The 21,781-nt window shown below is 46.2% G+C and overlaps 1 protein-coding gene across 1 annotated transcript; it reads left to right on the top strand.

Moving 5' to 3' along the window:
* The first annotated feature begins 1,037 nt into the window (after nt 1–1,037).
* On the top strand, nt 1,038–15,565 carry ZNF550 (zinc finger protein 550). The gene is made up of 4 exons (XM_023184277.2): nt 1,038–1,244; nt 5,148–5,274; nt 8,804–8,899; nt 14,048–15,565. Exons 1-4 carry the CDS (start codon nt 1,218–1,220, stop codon nt 15,049–15,051), a joined length of 1,254 nt encoding a protein of 417 aa, XP_023040045.1. The 5' UTR covers nt 1,038–1,217; the 3' UTR covers nt 15,052–15,565.
* The last annotated feature ends 6,216 nt before the right edge of the window (nt 15,566–21,781 follow it).

The raw sequence follows: 21,781 nt of genomic DNA, 5'->3' as shown, positions 1-21,781 counted from the left end.
TCGTCCGCACTTCCCTCTTCTCTTGGGAAAAGTACACTCTTCTCAGAAATGTGTACTTTTCCTTCTCAATAAAAGCTTTTTGCCGTTAGCTTCATTTTGACTCATCCCTGAATTCTTTCTCGCAATGGTGTCAAGAAGCTGGGCTCCGGAAGTGGGTGGGGTCTCACGGCCCCTGGAGACCTTCCCCAGCCCTGGGCAACACCAGTCCTCCCAGAGGACACAGACGTCCCACAGAGGGAACCCCATGAGCACGTCCCGGGAGTGGCTCCACGCAGGAACGGGGGATCCCGACCGACGCCAGTCCCAGGGACAGTGCCTGGGGTCAGGGTGGAGGAGGACGCAGTAACCAGGCGTAAGATTTTACTGGTACATGGGAATGTCACTGGGTCACTGAGAGGAGGCAAGCAGGGAACCTCGAGGCAGGGCCCCCTTTATCAAACTCGCTCACCTGGGTGCCTGGGCGAGTGCTCACAGCCTGCTCGTAGGGACGTTGAGGCATCCGAACAATAGGAAGTTTTAAAAATGTGCCGGGCGCGGTGGCCCAAGCCTGTAATCCCAGCACTTTGGGAGGCCGAGATGGGCGGATCACGAGGTCAGGAGATCAACACCATCCTGTCTAACACGGCGAAACCCCGTCTCTACTAAAACATACAAAAAAACTAGCCGGGCGAGGTGGCGGCGCCTGTAGTCCCAGCTACTCGGGAGGCTAAGGCAGGAGAATGGTGGGAACCCGGGAGGCGGAGCTTGCAGTGAGCTGAGATCCGGGCACTGCACTCCAGCCTGGGCGACAGAGCGAGACTCCGTCTCGGAAAAAAGAAAAAACTTAAAAAAAAAAGTACAATCCAGTGTGTACACTTGCTCCACTAAGATCATCTGAGATATACACAATCAGGGTGTGCATCATAAAAATGGAAAAAGAGCCAAGCCTGGCCCGTCACCGCACAAAACTACATTACCCAGAAGGTAGTGGGGCGGCGCGTGCGCCGGAGCAACGTCGGCACTGGAAAAGCCGTGGCAGGCGTCCGCCACACAGGGGCGGGACTTCTGGCCTCGCTGGCGTGGACGTTTTTGGGTGGCGCGTTGGTCCTCGCTCTGGGAACTGTGCTGGGAAGGATGGTGGGGAGACTGGGGCTCACTTCCGCACCGTTGTAGCACCCGGGGTAGGGTGTTGAGTCCGTGGGAGCTGCCCCACGCGGCCTCGTCCTGCCAACGGTCGGATGGCAGAGGCGAAGGACGCAGCGCAGGTGAGCAGATGGGCTCGGCTCCCGCGGCCAGCCGGCGTCAGCGTCCCGGGCCGATGAGGGGGAGGACGGCGTTTCAGGGTCCCCCGCAGTGCAGTCCCTGCCGTTGCTTCTCAGAGGCCTAGAAAGGGGTAGAGCGGCCCCGAGTCCGGAATGCAGCCCCGGGGTGGCGTGGGGAGCGTCCCCGTTTCTGGGGTGCGGCGTTGGGGTGTGAAATAGGGTTTTTAGGGACCCGGAACACCTCACAGGTAAGAGGAGCGACCGCGATCCTCCTTGTGACTTCCAGCCGTGTCCTTTTCCGGGCCTGCGACCTTGAACAAGTCCCGTTACTGTCCTCGTCCTTCATTTTTGCACGCGGAAAGTAGAAATATTTACTCCTTTCCCCCCTGGGTTGAGGAAGCTTGAACGGCTCCCTGAGTGATGTGTGTGCCTCCGTTGCAGTGCACAGCACGGTCCGGGGACGTCGCTCAGGATGTTGTTTCCGGAGATGCTCCCTGGGCCTGTGCTAGGTTTAGAGACTCAACCCCAGCAGGAGTCTGACCCTCTGGCCTCCTTGGCCTCCTGTCTCTACAGAACGAAGGGCAGCGGCTGAAAGAGGTGGGAGGAGCGTTTTTGCAGTTGCTGCTATGCCAGGGCAGAAAAGGTGGTAGGGCAGGCTGAGGAATTTGTCTTTCAGTTTGGGGCAAGTGACGCTGGGTTGCAACGAACAGTATATTTTCCTGTTTAAGACATTTAGTTACAGGTGAAAAACAAGTCCATTAAAATGTTCAGAGGTGATGGTATGTAGGATGTGGTGTCCCTTTGGAGATAACACAGGAGGCCCAGGGTTACTCTCTAGCAGTCACCCTGATTACTTTCCTGATAGCCCAGATTACTGTCAGCTCCTGTCGTAGTTGTTGATTTCTCATCCACATCTCCCTCCCTCGCTTTATTTCTGACTCCCTCTGGTGTCCGCTGCTTTTTTTTTTTTTTTTTAAGACGGAGTCTCGCTCTGTCGCCCAGGCTGGAGTGCAGTGGCCGGATCTCAGCTCACTGCAAGCTCCGCCTCCCGGGTTCACGCCATTCTCCTGCCTCAGCCTCCCAAGTAGCTGGGACTACGGGCGCCGCCACCTCGCCCGGCTAGTTTTTTGTATTTTTTAGTAGAGACGGGGTTTCACCGGGTTAGCCAGGATGGTCTCGATCTCCTGACCTCGTGATCCGCCCGTCTCGGACTTCCAAAGTGCTGGGATTACAGGCTTGAGCCACCGCGCCCAGCCAGTCCGCTGCTTTTTAAAGAGGCCTCGTCTGTTGAACCGTTTAAAGCTGACCAAATCTCTTTGGTCTCCTTGCTCTGTTTTCTTGTCATCTGAATCCTTGAGGCCATCTGACATTGCCTTACTCATTTATTTAGTTGCCTGTTTACGATCTTTTTCCAACCCTGGAATGTGAGTGCCTGTTGCTTCCCTCTCCCAAGACTCAGAACAGCCAGGCTTAAGTACATATATTGTACTTAATGAATGGTTGTTGATTGAATAGGCCTCTCTTTCAGGGACTCCCATCACATTTCCAATAAATCCACCCCCTCCTGCCAGCATGGTCTGCAAGGCTCTGCTTGGTCTGCCCTTTTGACCATATCTTCCTTCTCCTCTTCCATTCTCCCCTTTCTCACTGCATTCATCCAGGGAGTCCTGAGCTTGTCAAGTTCTTTCCCATTTTTCAGCCTTTGCCCTTGCACTTCCCTTTGGCTAGGACATTGTTCTCAGGTCGAGGCAGGGCTGCCCCTCCACACCCATCCTGGCAGTGCTGGCTCTAGCTAAAAGCACCCCTCACTCCCACCTGCCTGCCCTCTGGCAGCTTGGCGAGGTGTTTTAGTGGTGCTCAAATGCTGCTTTTGCTTTTTAAACATGAAGCTGTGCATGACTTCTAAAGCTCCCTGAGCCTTTGGTTGCTGGCTGTGAAATGGAAGTGATAACGACACTTACCTCTGGGCCTGTCAGGGATTAATAAAGTTCCCAAACACATCAGGCACTTAGAGGTGCTAGGCACGCCACTGATTGCCTAAGTAAACATTATCTGTTTTGTCCTTAGAGCCGCCTGCTGAGATGGGAATAATTATTGTGTTGATTCGGAAATCGATCCTTAGGGAGATCATGTGACATCATCATGGTCACATAGCTGTCAAGTGTCAGATTTATTTGCTTTACTACCGCTAAGGAAGGTTTAGCTTGACAGGGACACAGTGAGGACCAGAGGACTTAGTGAAGGGGGTCTGCCCCTCCACACCTGTGGGTATTTCTCGCAAGGTGGAGACGAGAGACTGAGAAAAGAAATAAGACACAAAGTATAGAGGAAGAAAAGTGGGCCCAGGGACCGGCGCTCAGCATTCGGAGGATGCACACCGGCACCAGTCTGAGTTCCCTCAGTATTTATCGAACACTATCTCTGCCATCTCGGTGAGGGGGATGTGGCAGGACTATAGGGTAATGGTGGGGAGAGGGTCAGCAGGAAAACGTGAGTAAAGGACTCTGTGTTATAAGTAAGTTTAAGGAAAGTTGCTCTGTCTGGATGTGCACGTAGGCCAGATTTATGTTTGACTTTACACAAACATCTCAGTGTAGTAAAGAGCAGTATTGCTGCCAGCATGTCTCACCTCCAGCCATAAGGCGGTCTTCTATCTCAGTAAATAGAATGTATGATCAGGTTTTACACCGAGAGACATTCCATTCCCAGGGACGAGCAGGAGACAGATGCCTTCCTCTTATCTCATCTGCAAAGAGACCTTCCTCTTTCATTCCTCCTCCTCAGCATAGACCCTTTATGGGTGTCGGGCTCAGAGACACTCAGGTTTTTCCCTTCTAGTGAGGCCGTATCTCAGGCTGTCTCAGTGGGGGGAGACCTTGGACAATACCCAGGCTTTCTTGGGCAGAGGTCCCTGTGGCCTTCCGCAGTGTATTTTGTCGCTGGATTCTCGAGACTGGAGAATGGCGATGACACTTTTACCAAGCATACTGCCTGCAAACACATTTTTAACAAAGCACATCCTGCACAGCCCTAAATCCATTAAACCTTGAATCAATACAGCACATGTTTCTGCGAGCACAGGGTTGGGGCTAGGGTTACAGATTAACAGCATCTCAAGGCAGAAGAATTTTTCTTTTTTTTTTTTTTTTTTTTTTTTTTTTTTTTTTTTTTTTTTTTTTTTGAGGCGGAGTCTCGCTCTGTCGCCCAGGCTGGAGTGCAGTGGCCGGATCTCAGCTCACTGCAAGCTCCGTCTCCCGGGTTCATGCCATTCTCCTGCCTCAGCCTCCCGAGTAGCTGGGACTACAGGCGCCCGCCATCTCGCCCGGCTAGTTTTTTGTATTTTAGTAGAGACGGGGTTTCACCGTGTTAGCCAGGATGGTCTCGATCTCCTGACCTTGTGATCCGCCCATCTCGGCCTCCCAAAGTGCTGGGATTACAGGCTTGAGCCACCGCGCCCGGCCAAGAATTTTTCTTAGTACAGATCAAAATGGAATTTCGTATGTCTTCCTTTTTCTGCATAGACATAGCAACAGTCTGATCTTTCTTTCCCCCACACTTAGCTGCTGCTGTTGCTCTTATCATGGTTGGATTAGTATCAGTCATTTTCCTCCATTCTTTTAATATGCCAGAGCACTTACTGTCTGCCTCCCATAGTCCTCATGGGATTGCCATTGTTTGTGTCATCTTCAACAGCTTCCCATAGAAGACATTTCTCTCAGGCACAATTGCATTATGTCAAAAGGCAGTATCTGCCTCCCCTTGGAGTCCTGCACGGAAGTCAGTCCTAAGAAGACCTAGTTGATTCAGACCTGGATCTCTCTGCACATTGACTAGAGACTGAGTGACAGGTTCTGATCCCATCCGACAACACAAGGCCAATAGCATTACTTCTGTTGAACTTTCCAGATGTTGGTGACCTTCAAGGATGTGGCTGTGACCTTTACCCAGGAGGAGTGGAGACAGCTGGACCTGACCCAGAGGACCCTGTACCGAGAGGTGATGCTGGAGACCTGTGCGCTCCTGGTTTCACTAGGTAATGGCTCACCTCTCATCCCTGAGGAGGACCCTAATCTTCTTGATTCTCGGCCAGGCAAAAAGGTCACTGGAACTGTCCACCTTTCTCTTCACAGACCCTGCAATTTTCTGGTCCCACCTCTTCCTGACTGGTCTCCCTTTGTCTGCATCAGAGATTGTTGGGGTAGAAAATGTCCTTTTAACACAAACCCTCACTCCAGTGCTCAGCCCATTCTGAGGTTCTTAATCCAGATTGCATACGAAGGAAACTGATTGGCCATCCTGGTGGGGTCAGCGGTGGCCACAGCCCTGTTAAGCAGGGGCCATGGGGGATGGGCTGTTCTTAGAGAAGGGGGTGAGTCAGGCAGCCCCCCAGAAGACATTTGTCCTCCGTGCCCCTCGGATATCTTCCTAATCAATACAATCTGTAAAAAGGCATCTGGGTGCCTGCGTGGCCATTAGTTGTTTTCTGATGCTGGATACCCATGCTGTGTTGATCCAGAGGGTGTTTTTAGAGGGTACACAGGAATGTCCTCAAATGGCATGGGTTGATACCCTGATAAAGCCATTCCTTTTACTTTCATTGTCCAGCATGCTAGTTGTCATAAAAGTCTCAGATTGGCCGGGCGCGGTGGCTCACGCCTATAATCCCAGCACTTTGGGAGGCCGAGGCGGGTGGATCACAAGGTCAGGAGTTCGATACCAACCTGGCCAAGATGGTAAAACCCCGTCTCTACTAAAAATACAAAAATTAGCTGGGCGCGGTGGTATGCGCCTGTAATCCCAGCTACTCGGGAGTTTGAGGCAGGAGAATCGCTTGAACCCGGGAGGCAGAGGTTGCAGTGAGCCGACATCACGCCATTGCACCCCAGCCTGGGTGACCGAGCAAGACTCCATCTCAAAAAAAATAAAATAAAAAAATAAAGTCTCAGATCAGCGCCGAGTCTTTCATTTTCCTTTCACTGCCCCAGTGCAGTTCATTTCTTTTTTTAACAGAGGGGACAGCCTCCAACTCAGCCCTGAGAAAGGTACATGGGCTTGCTGGGACTTAGTGGCATTGTTTTGATTTTGTTGTGATTGCAGACTTCTATTTGTAGGAAGTGAAATTGACTTTCTCATTTACCAGAGCAAAACAAGGTTCCCTTTTAGAATACAATATTTAACAAAAATGGGTCAGGATAAAGAAGTTATTAGAAATGATGGCACACTCCAAGTTCATTTGGGAAGGTGGACATCAATCCATAGATCACAGCTGAAATAAGTTCTAGAAAGAAAAATGAGGGGAATTTAGGAATAAATAAGCAGAACATCATAACCTGTTGTGGGTGTTCCAAAGAGGGCATCTCAGGAAGTGACAGTGGAGCTGAGACCTGAAAGCTGAGTAGGAGTTAGCTGGATGGAAGGAGGTAGAGGAGGGGAACGGTGTTGCAGGTGGAGGAACCAGTGTGTGAAAAGTGACAGGGAGCTCAGCTCTTGGGAGAGCCAAAGGATCATCTGATTCACCTTTCCCACAGCCCTGTCCCAGAACTCAAAGCCAGGCACGTAGCACACATTGGTGGACCTTACTGTGACATGTCTGAAGGAATCCTGGACTATGGTTCAGAATCTGCCAGTTGGTATTTCTGTGGGTCCTTGTACCTCAGTCATTGGTCTTCCATACAGAATCCTCCTGTCTTTTACTCACCACATCTAGTGGAAAGCATTTGGCTGCATATAACAGAAAACCAGATCAAACTGGCTTCACCTGAAAGGAAATTCACCAACTCGCCTGATGAGAAGCCTGAGGTGTGGTTGGCTCCAGGCTTGTTCAGTGCCACAGCCCCGTGATGCCATCAAGGATGTCAGAGTTCTTTGTTCCTTCTTCTTGGTTCAGGCTTCTGTATTGTCCTCAGGCTGGCTCCTCACGGGGATGCTGGGTGCTGCAGCCTTGACAGGGGCAGCCGGCCCCCATGGTCAGTCCCTCTTCCCACCCTGGAATAAATGCTTTCTTTTCACAATGAGAATCCAGCTTTGGTCACCTGCCTAATGAAGACTCTTGCATTTACCAATTTATTTCAACCAGTGGTTTTTCTTTTCCTTTTTTTTTTTTTTTTGAGATGGAGTCTTGCTCTGCCATTCAGGCTGGAGTGCAGTGGTATAATCTCAGCTCACTGCAACCTCTGCCTCCTAGGCTCAAGCAGTCCTCCCAACCTCATCCCCTTGAGTAGCTAGGACCATAGGTACACACCACCATACCCGGCTAATGTTTTATATTTTTGGTAGAGATGGGGTTTCACCATGTTGGCCAGGCTGGTTTCAAACTCCTGGTCTCAAGTGATCCTCCTGCCTCGGCCTCCTAAAGTGCTGGGATTACAGCATGAGCCACCATGTCCAGCCTCAGCCAGTGGTTTTCAGCTCCATCTGGGTCCCAGAATTTTGGGGGGCACATTTTGGAAGTACTGATGCCCAGGTCTCACATGAAGAAATTTTGTTTGATTTTGTTTGAGGTTGGAATCAGGCATCCCCAAGTGGTTCTGAAAGCATGAGGTGTTTGAGAAGCAATGATTTAGACTCGTTAGAAAATGCCTTCTTGGGCCAGGTGCAGTGGCACTTTGGGAGGCTGAGGCAGGAGGAACACTTGAGGCCAGGCACTTGAGACCAGCCTGACCAACATTGTGAAACCCAGTCTCTATTAAAAATACAAAAATTAGCCAGGTATGGTTTTGCATGCCTGTAATCCCTGCTACTCGGGTGGCTGAGGCACGAGAATCCCTTGAACCTGGAAGGTGGGAGGATGCAGTGAGCCGAGCACTGCACTCCAGCCTGGGCAACAGAATGAGACTCTGTTTCAAAAAAAGAAAGAAAGAAAATGCCTTCTGGAGGAAGCGGCTCACCTTTGCAGTTTCCCATGGCTGTCAAAGTGTTGTGTGCCTGAACAATGTTGGCTTCCCTAGACGGAGGTCGTGGGCAGTGGGTGTTGTGTAGCCAGATAGCACTACCCTCCATGGCAGTTGTAGCCCAACAATGGGATTTGTGCCTGTCTTTATCTCCTTGGCTGCTATAATAAAATGTCATGGATTGAGTGGTTTAAGCAACCAGAGTTTATTTTCTTATGCTTCTGGAGGCTGGGAAGTCCAAGATCAAGGTGTCAGCAAGTTTGATTCCTAATGAGAACTCTCTTCCTGGCTTGCAGATGGCTGCCTTGCTGTGTTCTTACATGGTGGAGGGACACAGGAGAGATCTCTCCCTCTCCTCCTGTTTTTATAAGGCCATAATCCTGTCAGATTAAGGCTCCACCGTTGTAGCCTCATTTAATCTTAATTACCTTCGAAAGATCCCATCTCCATATTCAGTCACGTTGGGTGTTAGGGCTTCAACGTACGACTTTTATGGGGAACACAGTTCACTTAGAGCAATGCCCTTGATTTTCAGGTCTCACATCAGCATTTTGCTTACTTTGGTAGCCGCTTCCTTCATGTCTGGCCCCTGTCATGATGTCCGAGGCAGGATGGAGAGACTTTCATTTTCTCATTAGATTACCTCTATTCTATTTCTTTTGCTATCAACAGGGCATCGGGTTCCCAAACCAGAGCTGGTCCACCTGCTAGAGCATGGGCAGGAGCTGTGGACAGTGAAGAGAGGCCTCTCACAGCCTACCTGTGCAGGTAAGCAGCCACCAGCTGGTCAGGTGGAGTCATGGCAGTCTTCAGAATGTGAGGGCACCACCACCTCTGAATTTCTGTGTGAAACTGCTCCTTGTGGCCTCCTGGGGGCCTGGTTGTTTCTGACTCACTTTGGGATATAGTGTCCATCATCAGGTGAGCACTGAGCCACACAAGTATTCAGAGACACAGTTACCTTCTGCTGTGAACAGGAATCTTTATGGTTGCTCTGGCTCAATCCGGCTGGTAGAAGGGGAACAAGAAGAAGGGGAGAAGTCATACCCCGTTGTACACATACTTTGCAACCACATAATCTTGACAAGAACTAGGCGTTTGGCCACCTGGATGCTTAGGACTGACAAATATGATTTGGCTGTGTGTCCATGGAAAAGAATGGATTTGGTTTATATCACCTCAGGCTCCTCTACTCAAAAAAAACCCAGAGTGATATAATTTCTGTGTCATTGAGTTGTTGGAGGATGTAGAGATAACGCATGACACTGCTTAGTTCAGTTCTTGGTCCAAAGGATCAACAAATGTCAGCTAGTTAGTATTATGCATGAACAGTTTTAATCATCATAAATGTAGTCACACATTTCTTTCTGGACTCAAGAGAAAGGGGATTTTCCTCCCCTTGATATTACTGTCAGCATTATGCCCTGAATCCCACTCTTTTCCACCTTCTCCATCCGCTCATCCATCCTCCAGTTAGACCATCAGAGACTCAGAAGCAGCCCTTTGCCCCATGTCTTCCTGCCCCTCTTGTCTTGAAAAACACCAATGTGACATTTGGCCTTCCCTGACCTACATATGTGCTGATGAGTGTAGCTGGAGCCGTCTGCCTTGTGGATTTGTATCACCACTGAGTCATGGGCTCTCCCCTTGGGCTTCTTGGCCAGCCCCATCTGCAACCCTGTGTTCCAAATACCGCCCTTCCCATTCCCTCAATCCCACATCTCCACTTCAGTGTCTCAGAGGCACCTTTAGCTCCTGATGCCTAAACAGACACTCAGTTCAGAGAATGTCTTACTATCCAAGCAGGTTAGAAGGCTGGAAACATGCCACATAGCTCGTGGACTCCACCTAACTTCATCAAACCCAGCATCCATTCATCCCTAGTCCTGCTCATTTTAAATGATCCATATCTCCTGAGTCCATCACCTCCACTACTTTTCTTGGCTCCCTCACCAGCACCCTAGTCCAGTCATCTTTTGCCTGAGCCATACCAGAGGCTCCGAACAGGTGTCCCCACATCTGCCCCATTCCTCTGGTCAGCTCTTGTCCCTGCACCAGCTCCTGCAGCCACTCAGGTGTGTTTCATATTTTCACCACTTCCCCAGCAGCTGATGTTTCAGCATATAATTAATTTCATGTTAAAAGTAGGATGTGTATTTAATGTTCTTAAATATTCATCTGCGCAGCCTCACACCTGGCTTCTCTTGTCCTCTATGGAGGAGCTCTTACCTCTAGTCACGGTCAGCGTCTTTGCCAGTGCCTGCATCACACCTGTTGTGTTCTCAGGGAACTTGCTTTTTAAAAAAATCTCTGCTTTGTCTGTGCCTTCAACTTCTCTATATTCAACATAGAAAGTGTGCTCAATACAAAACCAGAAAGTGAATATAAGTTTAAACAAACAAACAAAAGTGTACTCAAATTGCTTACACTTAGGGGAAACAGACAAAATGCTTTTTCACTTACAATACCCTGTAACTTGTGTTGGCCCCACTTGTAAAGCCAAGCTTCTTGGAGTTGTCTCATGTTTGGAAGAGATGTTTACACTTGACTTTAATATTTTTTTGTTTAAAATTTCTCCAAAAAAAAATCTTATGTATACAATAATAAGTACAAATTTGAAGGGCTCAGCTTAAATTTTTACATTTCTACAAATTGAATTCTTCATCTAGGTCAAAATTTACAATATTTCCAGCACCGTGGCAGTTTCTGTCACCCTGTCTTTGCCAGTAGCTCCTCCTGCACTGGGAGCCACCATTTAGACTCTCTCCCTAGGGATTAGTTTTTTTTTGTTTTTTTTTGTTTTGAGGCAGAGTCTTGCTCTGTCGCCCAGACTGGAGTGCAGTGGCCGGATCTCAGCTCACTGCAAGCTCCGCCTCCCGGGTTCCCGCCATTCTCCTGCCTCAGCCTCCTGAGTAGCTGGGACTACAGGCGCCCGCCACCTCGCCCGGCTAGTTTTTTGTATTTTTTTAGTAGAGACGGGGTTTCACCGTGTTAGACAGGATGGTCTCGATCTCCTGACCTCGTGATCCGCCCGTCTCGGCCTCCCAAAGTGGGGTTAGTTTTTAATTGGTTGTGAATGGGCATAATTGGAGCCCCAAAGCATTTTCTCTTTTGCGTATTTCTTCTTTTCACCATCATTGTGTCCATGAGCTTTATCCTGTACGCTGTGTACCATAACTCTGTGTGAAAACATCAGGATCTATTTCTCCACTCTCCTATTGGTCGGCATGGGTATTTTTTACATTATTTGGAGATTATGAAGAATGCTGCTATGAATACTATTTTCCATGATATTTAGTGGATATAAACACTCATTTCTGTTGCATATACACCCAGGAGACGACTGGTGGAGTCAAGAGACAGATCTGTGTTTAGCTTTAAGTCAAACCCCAAATATTTTTCCACAGTAGCCGCACCATTTCCCATCCCCACCAGCCAGGTATGAGACTGCTGCTGCACTCGGGTCTTCTAAGCATGTGATGTTGGCTACTTTATTAAGCACAGCTGCTACGTTCTTCAGATCACATCACTGAAGTTGTTCTTGCTCGTGTCACTTCCTTTACCCAAATTGCCCAGTGCAGCAATGAGAATAATAGTAAGGGTGATGTCCCACAATTTTTTCTGAGGCGGAGTCTCGCTCTGTCGTCCGGGCTGGAGTGAGTGGCGTCATCTTGGCTCACTGCAAGCTCCGCCTCCCGGGTTCCCGCCATTCTCCTGCCTCAGCCTCCCGAGTAGCTGGGACCACAGGCGCCGCCACCTCGCCCGGCTAGTTTTTCGTATTTTTTTTAGTAGAGACGGGGTTTCACCGTGTTAGCCAGGATGGTCTCGATCTCCTGACCTTGTGCTGACCTCGTGTTCTGCCCGCCTCGGCCTCCTAAAGTGCTAGAATTACAGGCGTGAGCCGTCGCGCCCGGCCAATGTCCCACAGTTTAATGAACACTTGTGCTGCATCAAGAACTGTGCATTTTCTCATTTAACTTCATGACTCTTAGTTGAGGAATTTGAGACCTGGTGGAGAAAGTCATCCTCCAGTATCAACCCACTTGACAGACGCAGGATTTGAACTGAGTCATTCTGTCTCCGGTACCCTCTTGTCGGCCATGCACTGTGCCTCCTGACACAGCAGAAACCTGTCAGATCCTATCATTGCTAGGCCTTTTGTACCATTTGTTCCTGTGTGTCCTTCTATCCCTTTTGTGCTGGATCTTCATTCTCTTCCTCCAACTCTAATCACCCTTTTATATTGGTTTCACCAGGCATCTGGTGCCCAAAGGGTGAATCAACCCATTTTTACTTCCTCATCTTCAACCCATTTCCCACTTCCTCTCTCTGGCAATGATTCTGGCTTCTCTTATAGGACTCAGCTTATGGGACACCTCCTCTAGAAAGCCTTCCGTGATCTCTTTTTCTTTCCAGTCTTGTTAAGTGCCACTTCCTTAAACTCTCATAGCACCAAAAGGCTTCAGTTCTTTTTCTTTTTCGAGACAGAGTTTCGCTCTTGTTGCCCAGGCAGGAGTGCAATGGCGCAATCTCAGCTCACTGCAATCTCTGCCTCCCGGGTTCAAGCGATTCTCCTGTCTCAGCCTCTGGAGTAGCTGGGATTACAGGCATGTACCACTACGCCCAGCTAATTTTTAATTTATGTGGGTACATAGGTGTACACATATTTGGGGCACATAAGATATTTTCATGTAGGCATACAATGCATAATAATCACATCAAAGTAAAGGAAGTATCTGTCACCTCAAGCATTTATCCTTTCTCTGTGTTACAAACAATCCAGTTATACCCTTAGTTATCTTAAAGTATGCAATAAATTATTGTTGACTATAGCCACCCTGTTGTGCTATCAAATACCAGGTCTTATTCATTCTTTCCTAACTTTATTTTGGTACTTATTAACCATCCTCACTTCCTCCCGACTCCACCCTACTGCCCTTCCCAGTTTTTGGTAACCATCTTTCTACTCTCTCTCTCCATGATTTCAATTGTTTTCATTTTTAGTTCCGTCTATGTTGTTGCAAATGATAGGATCTCCACATTTTCTTTGTCCACTCATTGTTGATGGACCCTTAAATTGTTTCCAAATCTTGGCTATTGTGCATAGTACTGCAGTAAAACATGGGAGTGCAGATATCTCTTTGATGGACTGATTTTTTTTTTTTTTTTTTTTTTTTTGATATATACCTCCGCTGGGATTGCTGGATCATACGGTGGCTCTATTTTTAGCTTTTTGAGGAATCTCCAAACTGTTCTCCATGGTAGTTGTAGTGATTTAAAATCCCACCAACAGTGTATGAGGGTTCCCGTTTTTCCGCATCCTTGCCACCATTTGTTATTGCCTGTCTTTTGGATAAAAGCCATTTAACTGGGATGAGATGATATCTCATTTTAGTTTTGATTTGCATTTCTTTGATGGTCAGTTATGTTGAGCAGTTTTTCATATACCTGTTTGCCATTTGTATGTATTCTTTTGAGAAATGTCTATTCAGATCTTTTGCCATTTTTAAATCGGATTCTTAGATTTTTTCCTACAGAGTTGTTTAAGCTCCTTATATATTCTGGTTATTGACCCCTTGTCAGATGGATGTAAGGGTTCAATTCTGGAAGCAAATGCCTTTCAGACAATGTCATCAAAACTCGATTATCTCTTCCTTACTCTGAACTGTAAAGAGGAATGTCTTTACTCCAGATCCGCTGTCCCCTGGTCCAGCCTGATCTCCAGATTTTCCCTTTAATGGTGTCAAGGATACAAGTACCATAAGAAGTATTTGGTAGCCTGGGTTAGGGATGTAAAAATGCAGCAGTTATCATAGGCACTGTTTTCATCTTCATTTTCCTACTGAAGTCGTTATTTTGTGTTTTTCTATATTTAATCACTAAAAAACCCCTCCTTTGTTTGTTGATGCCCTTCAGGTGACAGAACACAAGCTCATACCAGAGAGCCAACCACTTACCCGCCAGTCTTATCTGAGCGGGCCTTTCTCCGGGGAAGCCTGACTCTGGAATCTTCAACCTCAAGTGACTCGAGACTGGGGAGATCTAGGGATAAGGAAGGGCTTTTGGAAATGACGCCAGAGACAGACCTCCACAAGGAGACCCATCCTGGGAAAGCGAGCCTTGAAGGTGAAGGTTTGGGGACAGATGATGGTCTGCACTCCAGGGCATTACAAGAGTGGTTATCAGCAGATGTTCTCCATGAATGTGCCTCACAGCAACCAGGGAAAGACGCCTTGATTCATGCGGAGACAAACCCCTACAAATGCAAGCAGTGTGGGAAAGGTTTTAACAGGAAGTGGTATCTTGTTCGACATCAGAGGGTTCACACTGGAATGAAACCCTATGAATGCAACGCGTGTGGGAAAGCCTTTAGCCAGAGCTCAACTCTCATTCGGCACTACCTCATCCACACTGGGGAGAAACCGTACAAGTGCCTTGAGTGTGGAAAGGCCTTCAAACGCAGGTCGTACCTCATGCAGCACCATCCAATCCACACTGGAGAGAAACCCTATGAGTGCAGTCAATGTCGAAAGGCCTTCACCCACCGGTCTACTTTCATTCGCCACAACAGGACCCACACTGGAGAAAAGCCCTTTGAGTGCAAAGAATGTAAGAAAGCCTTTAGCAATAGGGCCCACCTAATTCAGCACTACATCATCCACACTGGAGAGAAACCCTATGATTGCATGGCGTGTGGAAAGGCCTTCAGATGCAGCTCAGAACTCATACAGCACCAGCGGATTCACACTGGGGAGAAGCCCTATGAATGCACCCAGTGTGGGAAGGCCTTTCACCGGAGCACATACCTCCTTCAGCACTCTGTCATCCACACTGGGGAGATGCCCTACAAGTGTGTCGAGTGTGGGAAGGCCTTCAAACGCAGGTCACACCTTCTGCAGCACCAAAGAGTCCATACATGAGAGAACCCTATTATTGCAATGAGTATAGCAAAGCCTTCACCCACTGTTCTTATCGTTCATAATGGGACCCACACTGGAGGAAGAAGCCCTTCGAGTGCAAAGAATGTCAGGAAGCTTCATTTTTTTCCTCAGCTCTTTCTTAACTAACACATGAGCAGTCACTTTGGGGAGAAACCCTGTGAATACAGTGAATGTAAGGATCCCTTCAGTCCCCACTCAGTTGTCACTCACTGCAGAAGGATTCATGCCAGAGGGAAATGTGGAAGGCACTCCATCAACCTCAGAGGACTCAGGCTGGAGAAACACTCCAAATATAACTCTTAAGGACAGTCTTTGGCCAGAGGAAAAATCTTACTATCCGAGCATCATAATGAAAAGTTACTACATAATTGTCATTGATGTGAGAAAACTTTCTGTGACCAGTTTGTCACTTACTTGTCCTATAAAGAGCCATGCTGGAATTTGACCCACCTCGGGATTTTCTCCATGAACTTATGAAAACCTTCAGTCACAGGTATCTTCTTGCTTTCTGTCCTTACAGACTTCCCTGTAAGATCAGTTTTATTTTTTGGTAGGGGAATATTTGAGAGGTAAAGGGGTTTTATTCCCCCCCCCCCTTTTTTTTTAAACATACATTCACTGCCATCCTTTGTCAGAGTTGGTCAGTGAGGCAGCTCTTCAAACATTTCTTGGAAGCTGCCTTTGATCCCAACATCTCTGGGAGGCTGTCTATGAGGAGAGTAATTCTTTCTGAGAAATATGAAGGCCTGTGTCATGAGATTCTTGAATTTACAAGAAATTAGAATACTGAGAATGTCTTCATGTGACACTCCTATTTTATATCTAGGGTGAGAAGAACCCATGTATGGATGGCCACATTAAAATGTGCACCACTTAAGACTGTTTAAGGCTTTGATTTTTATTAATAAACTTATTATTTTTTAAGAGACAGGGACTTGCTCTGTCACCCAGGCTAGAGTGTAGTGGCATGATCATAGCTCCCTGTAACCTCGAACTCCTGGGCTCAAATGGTCCTCTTGCCTCAAGTTTCTGAGTAGCTTGGGATACAGGCATGCATCACTACGCCTGGCTAATTTTCGTAATTTTAGTAGAGACAGGGTTTTACCATGTTGGCTGGGCTGGTCTGGAACTCCTGGCCTCAAGTGATCCACCTGCCTTGGCCTCCCAAAGTGCTGGGATTACAGGTGTGAGTCACTGCACCCGGCCTTAAATTATTCTGTATAGATGGGGTCTTGCTGTGTTCCTCAGATTTGTCTCAAACTGCTAGACTCAAGTGATCATCCTGCCTCAGCCTCCTAAAGTGTTGGGATTATAGGTGTGAGCCACCACACCTAGCCTAATATGGTTTCAGATGCTCAGCACTCTCACATTTTCCTGATTCCATTCTATTTGTTTGTTGTCTTTATTTTCTCTGGCAACATAGTGATCACTTTGTACTCGCTTGGCCCTCTCAGGTGAGTCCTAATTCTTTCTAGTATTTCTCAGGTTCTTTAATCCTGTGTAGAGAGGTATTTTCAGGTCTCCCTTAGCATTTTTCCAGGAATTGCATTACAGGTAAAACAGGCAAAATAAAACACACAACTAAGATGAATCCATGGTAAACCCAGTAAACCCAAGAAAACGACATGGAATCTCATTGTCTGATCTTGTAAACATTTGTGTTAAGTTTTACTACAAAATAAAGCGCCTAGCATTTTAACAGGTGCATCAGGATATATGTGTGCAGGTTTACGTGAGTTTCATAGTTAACCACCAGGACCTTATTCCCTTGGTGCTAGCACTGAATATGGTAATTAGTTTTGTTTTGTTTTGAGATGGAGCCTCACTCTGTTGCCTCGGCTGGAGTGCAGTGGTGTGATCTTGGCTCATTGCAACCTCTGCCTCCCGGGTTCAAGCAATTCTCCTGCCTCAGCCTCCCGAGAAGCTGGGATTACAGGCATGTACCACTGTGCCCCACCTAAGTTTCGTATTTTTAGTAGAGACAGGGTTTTGCCATGTTGCCCAGGCTGGTCTCGAACTCCTGACCTCAGGTGATCCACCCACCTCAGCCTCCCAGAATCCTGGGATTACAGGTGTGAGCCACTGCACTTAGCCTGAATATGGTAATGTGAAATTCCTTTTGTGAGATTTTCTTTTAGTTTTCAAGCTACATGAGACAATGTTAGGTTAAAACATGTATTGTGTGAAAAACAGAAAATTATTTTCTCACTTTGAGCTTTCCTCACAACCTTTTAAAGCACTGCATATATATTTCATGTTTTCATAGTGGGCATGTGCCTTTTACTGTGGTCCTTTTGCACATATTATAAATACAATTCTTGGTGAGTTAAGAGTTCTCTGGTTTTGTTTTTTCAGGACAGAGTGCAGTTTCCTTTCCTCTGGGAAGGAGAGATGACTCTTGAGGACCCCCACCCTCCTGCATCCTTTCTCTGGAAGGCTGCATGTATTGTAGCTGTGGCTGTACTTGTAGCTAAGGCCCTGGGTTCAAGAGAGTTGGAGAAATCCCTCCAGAAACATATTGGCTGTCATCAAAGGGTTCTTTCCAGGCCTGAGGACCTAGGCCCCAGTTTGTCCCAAAGCAGGAGTGATGTTTTCCACGGAATAAAGGACACCCTGGGGTTTTTCTTAGCTTTCAACTTTCTGTACAGTCTTAAAGTGTTTGGTAAAAGGGTCTACTATGAACTTGCTGCTGTGATAGACAAGAATCTCATGAGACACCTGTCATTTAGCTCCATGGCCACTCACTGTTGTGTTCGTATTTGGAAGAGTAGGATGCAGTGGATGGCCGGGCTATGGGTCCTGCCTTTGAGCAGGGAAGGAACTTACTGTCTAGTGTAGGAAAAAACATGAGAACAGGTGCAATATATTGACCTAAACTTGTTTAGCACCCATTTTTAAGTCAGTAAAAGTTGTGAACTTCTGTATGTTTTCCACAAATACTCAGTTTATGATTGAGGTAAAACTTTTTTTTTTTGAGACAGAGTTTCACTCTTGTTGCCCAGGCCGGAGTGCAGTGGCCCATCTCAGCTCACTGCAACTTCTGCCTCCCGAGTTCAAGGGATTCTCCTGCCTCAGCCTCCTGAGTAGCTGTGATTATAGGCGCCCACCACCACGTCTGGCTAAGTTTTTTGAATTTTTAGTAGAGATGGGGTTTCACATGTTGGCCAGACTGGTCTTGAATTCCTGACCTCAGGTAGTCCACCCGCCTCAGTCTCCCAAAGTGCTGGGATTACAGGTATGAGCCACTGTGCCCCGGGGAGGTAAAACATGTTTTCTTGTTCATGTTTGTTACTGTAACTTTGTTATATTTAACGAACAAATTAGATAAAAAGCACTATGCTCTTATGGCGCTTAATCTGTAAGAAATGATTGTGGGGGTGGGACTAGTTATGACCATTCACAGTTGGTGCACTTCAATTAGTCCCACAGAGGAAATGTGGACGGTGAATTCACTTAGCAAGTCAGTCATGCAAAGACGAATTAGAAATCTTAATGTTTGTAAGCAGACAAACAAATGTGTCTGGAAGGATTCTCACCCAGTTAAATGGTATTTGCTCCTTGGGTGTAGAGGGAGGGAGGGATGGGGCGGAGGGGAGTGTCCGAGTGCACAATCACTTTAACTTCATGCACACGTGGACATGTTTGCAATGTTCACATAAATTTTATAATTTCAGAAAAACCACTTAAGGTTGAAAAGAGAAATTTAAGAAATCGCTGACGGAATGAAAACATCATACAACTAGAACACTGAAGGAAATGAAAGCAGGAAGGAAAGCACCAGAAGTGATTTGGAAGAGAAAGTCTAAAATGAATGTGAACAACAGAGTGATCAGAAGATTGTAGGGAATCAATAGTTTCTTTAAACAAGCCATCCCACAATGGAAGCCTGTTTATCTTAAAATTGCTGTGACGATTATTTCCTCTGCCCTTGAAAGAACTGCAGAAATTCATAGGGCAATGTTAAGTGTTTGTGTCTCCAAAAAAGATGTTGGAGTCATTACCCTCAGAACCTCAGGTAATCATGTTAATTAATCCATTAAGTTAGTTCCTAATTGAATATAACTGTCCTTACAAAAATGGGAACTTTGGGCCTGGTGGGGTGGCTCAGGCCTGTAATCCCAGCACTTTGGGAGGCCGAGGCGGGTGGATCACGAGGTCAGGAGATCAAGACCATCCTGGCTAACACGGTGAAACCCCGTCTCTACTAAAAATACAAAAAACTAGCCGGACATGGTGGCGGCGCCTGTAGTCCCAGCTACTCCGGAGGCTGAGGCAGGAGAATCACTTGAACCCGGGAGGAGGAGGTTGCAGTGAACCGAGATCGTGCCACTGCACTCCAGTCTGGGCGACAGACTCCATCTAAAAAAGAAAAAGAACTTTGGGCACAGAGGCAGATGTACAGAGGGAAGACAATGTGAAGACACAGGAAGAACATCTTCAAGTCAAGGAACACGTGGGGCTACCAGAAACTGAGAGAAAAGCATGGAACGTGTTCTAGTAAGAAGTGTCTGGGTTGTTTGGGGTTTTTTTCTTTGGTTTGGAGTTTTGTGGTGTTAAATTATTATTTTTTTGAGACAGAGTCTCGCTCTGTTGCCCAGGCCGGACTGCAGTGGCACGATCCCGGCTCACTGCAAGCTCTGCCTCCCGAGTTCATGCCATTCTCCTGCCTCAGCCTCTCGAGTAGCTGGGACTACAGGCACCCGCCACCACACCCGGCTAGTTTTTTGTATTTTTAGTACAGACGGGGTTTCACCGTGTTAGCCAGGATGGTCTCGATCTCCTGACCTCATGATCTGCCCACCTTGGCCTCCCAAAGTGCTGGGATTACAGGCGTGAGCCACCGTACCCGGCTGGTATTAAATTATTTTTACATTATCATGTTTTATTGAATTGCAGATCTCACAATTCTTTTTGTCTTTTTCATTCAAAATACAACAAAATATAGTCTATCCTATATTTCATGGGCTTACCTCTAGCCAATGGTTTTTAACTGCCATGTAATATTTTACATCATGAAGCTTTCATCCTTTATTCAAATCTTCTGATTATGGACATGTACTTCCTCCATTCTCCTGCTATGAAATATATTACCACTAGCTTAATTCATCCTTAAAAGTAAGGTCATCAGTATTGTGTTCTAAATAAACTTACGGATATACATGAACAATGTACCTTGGAGCTGAATGGCTAGGTCATATGGTGATCCAGTATGTACCTGGAATTATGTTATACATTGCCCTTTCCTCTCCCATAAGATGGACAGAGTGTTTCTGTATCACTGTGTCCCAGACAATATTTAGAATTACCCAGCTTTCCAGTTTTTATTTTAGAAGTTTAAAGTGATATACAGTATTCTCTGCTGTTTCTCAGATTGAAATACGTTTGAGCATTAATTCATATCCTTTTATTCCCTTTTGTTTTTCCTCTTCTGTCAATGGTCTACTCATATATTGGCCTGTCTTTATTTGTATCTTGACTTTTTATTGTGTATTTGTTTATGGTGGGGTACTTTATTGATGATTAATAAGATTTTCAAGTATATGGGCTAGTCCCTGGATACTATTGACACTGTATTTATCTACAGTCTCTTGTTAGTATCTAACTTTGGTTCTGAAGTTTATGGAATGGAAGTATTTAATTGGAAAGATTAAATATATTAATTTTAATATTTTTGACTTGTTAGGATTTTTGAATACTCAGGCATAACTCACAAAATTATGCTATTGGCTTTAAAATTAGTTTTACATTGATTCTTAGAGTATCTTAATCATTAGTAGGATTAAATCCATTGATTCTTAGAGCCTCTTAATTATTAATAGGATTAAATCCAAAGTACACATAGTGAAGATAATTTTAAAACTATTTAAAATGGTAAATTTACCTATTAAAGATGAAGCATGAGAATGGAGCAGGAAGTGTCACATAGTTCCACTTTTGTATGGATTTGCTCAGAAAAACCCCTGAGAATGAGACTGATGAGAATAATGGCATAAAGCGTTTGGCAGACAAGCTGTATAAGAAGTGGGAATAACAAAGGCAAATTTTCTTGTCTGGTTAGCTCTTTTAAAAAACAAAGAAAATGATCTTGTAAAGATAATTGGAATTTGGGAAAATAACAAAAATTAAGTATGCGTACGGGGTGGCAAAGCAAAGTAAGAACTCTTTCAGTGTATTAAGGTCACAATAACAGCAGAGAAATAAATTCTCTAGACTGACATAGAAATTCTAATATTGCAACTAATTTACAAAATAAATACCTTATGTAATATCAGTTGAATAACAATCTTTCCAAAGTTTCTATAATTACACAATTTTTTATTTTTTATTTTTATTTATTTATTTTTTTTCCCCGAGATGGGAGTCCTGCTCTGTCGCCCAGGCTGGAATGTAGTGGCAAGATCTCAGCTCACTGCAGCCTCCGCCTCCCAGGTTCAAGCAATCCGCCCACCTAAGCCTCCCAAGTAGCTGGGACTACAGGCGCCCACCACCATGCCCAGCTACTTTTTGTATTTTTAGTAGAGATGGGGTTTTGCCACGTTGGCCAGGCTGGTCTCAAACTCCTGACCTCAGGTGATCCAACCCACTTAGGCTTCCCAAAGTGTTGGGATTACAGGCGTGAGCCACCGTGACCAGCCGAGGAATGCATTTTTTAAAATAGCACCAAAATAACAGTAAAAGAATACACAGACAAATTAGACTTCATCAGAAT

The sequence above is a fragment of the Piliocolobus tephrosceles genome, chromosome 21, assembly GCF_002776525.5.
Source record: "Piliocolobus tephrosceles isolate RC106 chromosome 21, ASM277652v3, whole genome shotgun sequence".
In the NCBI taxonomy this organism is placed as follows: domain Eukaryota; kingdom Metazoa; phylum Chordata; class Mammalia; order Primates; family Cercopithecidae; genus Piliocolobus; species Piliocolobus tephrosceles.
Note: the sequence above shows the minus strand (reverse complement) of the source record. Positions and strands in the feature narration are given on the sequence as shown.